The sequence below is a fragment of the Opisthorchis viverrini genome (genome assembly GCF_000715545.1).
Source record: "Opisthorchis viverrini unplaced genomic scaffold opera_v5_363, whole genome shotgun sequence".
Classification (NCBI taxonomy): domain Eukaryota; kingdom Metazoa; phylum Platyhelminthes; class Trematoda; order Opisthorchiida; family Opisthorchiidae; genus Opisthorchis; species Opisthorchis viverrini.
The window spans coordinates 447751-453803 of record NW_008752025.1 but is presented as its reverse complement, the minus strand read 5'-3'; the positions used below and the strand labels follow the sequence as shown (position 1 = coordinate 453803).

Below are 6053 nucleotides of genomic sequence, written 5' to 3'. Positions count from 1 at the left end.
GTCTGACCCAGAAGGCAGTGGGGTGACGTAAGGTTTTGTTCGGGGACCCTGACCCTAGCCTCTGGCTCAAAAGCCTGACCCACGAGGCAGTGGCAGAGTGTAGGGTTTTGTGCGGGGACCGTGACCCGACCACCACGACAACGTGGCAGCTTTGGGAAATATTCGAAAGCAACTTTCTGAGCTCAAGAACGACGACTTCAGAAAGATGAATTCTGTCAGCACTGGCCTTTCAGGCATCAGTCTACCCAAAGTTGCGGAAAAATGCTGCGTCCAAGCGTTCCTAACCTATGTTTATTATCTAAATGCTAGGCATTCTCATCAAGGTTCTTAATTCAGTAAAAGATATTGTTATATGCCTATTGACACCTTCAAAAAACAGCTAATGTCGGAAATCATATGAACACTTCAGACAGTATTTTTAGGCAACATTGACGGACGTGTAAAATGACTGTCAATATATAAGCAAGCTATGACCGAAAATAAACCGTAATTTTTATCGACGCAAAATTTTGTGAGATTCTGAGCGCTATTTGTTCCATAGTTTGCAAGAGGTTGTATACGAAATGTAATAAATATGTATACAAATACACAACTGTAAAAATTATCAAGGGGAGGATAAAGTTAATACAAATCCGCAGGTCACTGGTAAGGCATATGAAGAACAGTGTTTTGAGGTCTCAGACGAATTTCACTGGTTTGACGACTGGCACAGTGGACTATCAGGGTCCGCCCACCAAACAACATTGAGCGGAATGTTTGCTCTGTAGTGTGGTCGTCCATTCCGAGGTCAGTCTCGTGATTCCAATTGGCGTTGCGATTATGCGGACATCACGGCAGAGCAAGTCGGGCCCAGGAGATGAGGCAAGAACACTTGTGGGTAAATATGTCAGTGGCACACGTGCTTGTATACCAGTGTCGAACGGGCGGTCTTTGGGGCAGGTGAAAAGTGAGTACAAGGAAGCAAAACAGGTGGAAATCAATAAATACACGGGTAGTAAACGGGGAAGCAATTGAATTTATGACATCAAGTTAAATACAATACTCCCACCATAATTTTCCCATGACCTAAAATGCAACAGATTGGAGAAATAGAGAAACAGTGGTCACGGGCGCCTCGAAGTCAGATCAAAACTATACTAAGGACTATGCCGTGGATAGGTAACCCTGCGCTTAAGCCGATCACCGAGCGAGCATTCACATGGATTCAGTTTACCTCCAGTCTGTTAAACTACCTATGTTGCACTAAATTACACTGAATGCGTTTAACTTATTCACCAGTTAATAGGAGTTCGATTCACGCTAGATGAGAAAGCCTTTCTAAAGCCATATGATGGTTTCAGGGTTAACCGTTCACTAAGCTAATCTGCTCATGGTCCGTTTATGGCTAAATTTCGCTAAATATGTAAATTAATTTGAACTACGAGGTTTACTTTGTGTCGGAACATCCGTTGTGCACTGAGCAGTGGGTCGAAAAGTTCAAATAGTCAAAGCGGCACTTGTGATTACTAATTTGTTTGTAGGAGTTTCCCACAGAACACAACTCTTTTGTCCAAAATTCGTAGTGCCTGATTGCAGACAGATGATTGAAAGCACGATCGAGTACACCGCTTAAGTACACGGCTTAAGAAGGTCCTTTACAGCTTTCAGCTATGTGGTTCACAATTTCACATAACTTTGTTGACTTTATAGTCCACTCTTCATCCAAGTACCTAGATGTCCCATATCAATGCTGGTAACCTGAAAAATAACGAATAGTCGCCGTGAAAAGTCGATACAAATTCCGTAAGATAGACTGATAGTTGGCCCGAGAAAGTTTCTGTTAATAATACTTCATGTATATCTAAACCAATAACACGTGAAATAACTTCGGTGAAAATCGGTATCCTGCTTCAAGCCACATTTCATCCTCATGACGGTTTTATTGGAAACACAGTCCCCTCCGGCGTTCGTGAATATTTAGTCCCCCAGTTTGTGTTTATTAGCTTCCCCACCAACAACTTCNGCCCCCCCCGGCGTTCGTGAATATTTAGTCCCCCAATTTGTGTTTATTAGCTTCCCCGCCAACAACTTCCCGAATGGAGAAACTTTTATTTAAAAAGGACTGACTCATTATTAAGCAGACACTTGCTTGTTTGTGATTTACTCCATGCTGAGCGCTCTATTCCAAGCATGTTTGGGTGAGTATCAAGCACACATTTGTCTATTCAACATGGACTACTACTTTTTCCCCGGTGCCAAAAAAAATTATTCTCAGTATTATTTAGATTAATCTCCCTGTGAAACCTGATCCGGCGCTACTCAAAAGACCTGTAAGTCTGTTGATAGTACGACAGGCTTTGAGCCAGTTGAAATGTAGCATGGAGCATACAGAGGACAAAAACGACTCCTTGGTGAGAGGACAAGACTCGGTGTCATTTCAAGGTGTAGAATTTTTTTTAAAAAAGTTAACCATACTTTTCGCACTGTCAATAATGTGTGACTCACCCCAGCAACAAATATTGCAACTCTACTAAATAATCATGGATCGTCAGCCCAAAATATAGATGTATTTATCTGGACAATTTGGAAGAAATGTTTCTCATCTCTTACATTAATTTGGAGCAGGTCTCATGCGCACACACTTCAATGCTTTATGACTGCCCGTCTATGTGAATTTGGGGAGCTTCATTGTTATCTATGCGGCTCGTATCACTGTATACGAACCGGCCTACCAACAGCTGTTAGATCTTCCTCTGCGTGCTATGTCAAAAATGGTTTGCATCAAGCTGGACTTGTTAGTGTGAGCCGACCTTCAAAGTGCGAAATCAACGGTCAAACTCACAGGGCTGTGTTCAGTGGTATCAGCAGGCCTGAGAAAGCTATTGTGCACGACAATGGAAACCGAAAAGTTGATCCCATTCATTTATTCCTACTCACGGAAGTGTAAAATTGTATTCACAAAACTCGGAAGTATCCGAAATAGTTCATCAGATAACGGTAAATAATTTGAACATTTCCATTACATATGAAGTCCCTGGTGGGCTAACCTAGACCTATTCCTTTACCTTTGAGATTAACTTCATGGTTGCGCTGTTTTCCTGATTTACATGAAGTAACTCGATCCACCGGATTTTAAGTGGTTTCAAGGCACCACTGTCGGTGAAGACTAAGAACTCTAGGATCCGCACACGCAACACACCCAACCTCAAAGTGTGACGTACTCAGATACGACTTACGGACTTCAAAATTTACACGGGTCCTTTGTGTGCTACATTTTTTATCTTTCTCAGCATAAAAGATAACTATTAATTCATCTTACACTAGATTGTAACTCCATGGCTTCGTACGTCCACCACTTCCGACACTAGGCGTGGACTAGGTCCACAAATCTCGAATCACATTCCCCATTTCTGCAATGGATATCTGCGCAATTTTGAGGAAGAAATGTTCAGTTCGCTGTGGTTGCCCTTTGGACACCCAAAGTACAAAGCTATGCTGCATACAAGTTAGTGTCACTATTCCTTATTTGACCAAGGATCTTCGATAGTAAGATAGTAGCCGTTGCTATGTCTGAAACGAGAGTTGTTTTGACATTGTTTTGTAACTGCCGGGTTGTAAAAAATTTCAGGATGCACCTGAGGAACCAATGGTCATAAACTTTGATTCTTCGGAAGTCACCCGTAAAAAGTAGCCAGGCTTCGAAACAGTTAGGAGAAGCCGAGTGAATTCACAGAGGCCTTCGCAAAGAGGCTAAATTTAGTCCCTTATTGAATCGCTATGAGTTATAGAAAGGCACACAATGTTGCATTACCGCGAAGGTCATTTAATCTTTTGTCTCGTTTTTTGAGTGAACTGGGAGCTAACTGATGTGATATCAACCCCCCTCCACTTTAAGTTTGTCTGTCTCAACCTACGCCAAATCGGGCCTTGGAGTTTTCCGTGGCCTTCAAGTTTGATCTTTCATTTGAAAGTGGCTATGGAAGCCACTCCAATGACCGCGATTAATAAAACAAAGCCGGTTGAATTTTACTAGCATTTGCAAAGTGTAAAGAGCTTTAAAGTTGTTGTGGACCACAGTTCCTTAATGCTTTCTTATTACCATGAACCCCGGTCTAGATAACCGCTTGATCGCCTGTTGCGCTTGGCCAAACCAGAAAAATCAACGAACGTGCGAGCCAGCTGCTCCCTTGACCACTATTGCGTACAAGTGGTCAAAAGTGATACTAACAATACAACTTTTCTGTCGAGAGTGAGTGAAAAACAGTTAGTGAAATCTGTCCCAACGAAAAACGGGCAGTTATGTAATCCCGTTACGTTCGGAGCTGGTTCTCCTAATAGAAGCAGTTAGAATTTCTGCGTTTGATCGCCATCCGATTTGGCGAGGCAGAAATTATGAGTCGTAGATTTATACGCACTTTACTCAGTGTCTGGCTGATAAAACTGATGAATGCAGAGCATTTCAAGCAAATACCGGATGTGATGGTGAATACTCACCTTACCAATTTGTTTCGATGGAATGAAGCACTTTTGTTAGCCATGCTAGTAAAATGTGTTTTGTTTAGTCTTTCATTATTACCCAGTTTAACCATTAGGAAAAACATCTGCTTAAGGTTTTTGGGCGCGCAATGACGACAGACTTACTGGTTGAAAAGCGTATTCGTGTTGTGCGTAACTAGACAAACTCCATTTTTGGATGTCGCTATTGTACCATCCGGCCACGATGGCAAGATACAAGAATAGCAGTTCCAAGCTGGGTCTAAAGCAGTTAGCATTTCCAATCTGTTTGGAGTATAGATATTTGAAGCTGAAACTAACAACGCACCTGCGAAACTGGAATAAACATTGAAGTTTGATTGCTGCCATTTCAAGGTTGATGCCTTCAATGTGAGCGAAAGCAGATATACATTTCACGGTTCCATGAAGAAGCATCGGCTTTGGGTGCGGCAGTGTATGAATCAGTCCGCCACAATGGGGTTGAGTACAAATCCAAATTAGAAAGTAGTTCTATCAATGACCAATAATTCTCACCCTTTTGATTTGACTGTTGTGTTTTGTATCGTGTGCGGGTTAGTAAGTTCCACAGCTTACTGAAATCGAAAGCAAGACCACGAAAACAATGGTCGTTTCGTTGGCACTGCCTTGGTGGCTGGCTACTTCCGATGTCTCGATGATTAAGGCTCTTGTTCCGCTTTATTATTTGATTTGGATTTTTGTGTAGCATACAAGTGAACAGATAGGGTAAAACATAGTCAGTGTCTCAATCAAAATCTTATTCTTTGTGCTTTCTAATGGTATGGCTTGTGCTCATGGTTGCTCGCCCCCCAAAGTCAGTTTATTTCCAAGCCTTAATCTCGCATTTCTCAGTTTTACGCAAGCATAGTGTAAACACTTTGGTACTCGCATTTCAACGGAAACGATGCTTCTTGAATGTTTGACTACAGTAAAACCCGAAGTCATGCAGTATTTTGAATCCGTAGCCTTGAGCGCGGGATCTGATGTCAGTCACTGGGGGAAAAGGAACAAAGTCCTCCGAAACTCTAGCAGCCACAGCACCAATCTTCTATATGATGTCTAGAGAATTTGTGTTTAGTTCGCTTTTTGGCAGGGGTTCGTTTGTTTTGGCAAATTTTCAAGGTTAAAAACCACCGCGAATTGGAAAATCTTTCGTTATTATCGGCTTTGGCTTCCTCCAGCGTGCGATGACTTGAAAGTTATGTGTTGTTATGTATTTTGTTGCAGACTCCCTTACCTATTGTGTCCTGATAATTTTTGTCATAAATAGCGTTTCGACTCGCCTAAATGCCACAAAGTGACATTTACTGTTGCTTGCATCTGGGATGCTGGCAAGGGCAGAGCACCAAAAGAATGTTGGATAAAAATAATATTAGGTTTATCGTACTCCTAAAGTGCGTTCCCGTCAACAAAGATGGTCATTAATGCTACACGTGGCACGAACACTCACGGATTTCGTGAGTTGTTGAGTGCACCGTGCTAATTATGGCGCAGGGTGACAACGAATAATTAAGATCTTTTAAAACGGTGTGGTGAACATTGACTCTATTCTATTCATTCTG

The 6053-nt window shown here is 42.0% G+C and overlaps 2 protein-coding genes across 2 annotated transcripts in view; one reads left to right on the top strand and one right to left on the bottom strand.

Moving 5' to 3' along the window:
* T265_10439 (hypothetical protein) overlaps positions 1–4517 on the bottom strand; it is a gene marked incomplete at both ends in the record, with an annotated part of 13842 nt that extends 9325 nt beyond the window's left edge. Inside the window, one exon of the mRNA XM_009176813.1 lies at positions 4474–4517. Within this exon, the coding sequence (XP_009175077.1) occupies positions 4474–4517 (44 nt within the window). The remainder of the gene's footprint in view (positions 1–4473) is intronic.
* The window catches only part of T265_15153 (hypothetical protein), a gene marked incomplete at both ends in the record, with an annotated part of 26541 nt that overhangs the window by 13591 nt on the left and 6897 nt on the right, over positions 1–6053 (top strand). The window lies entirely within an intron of this gene.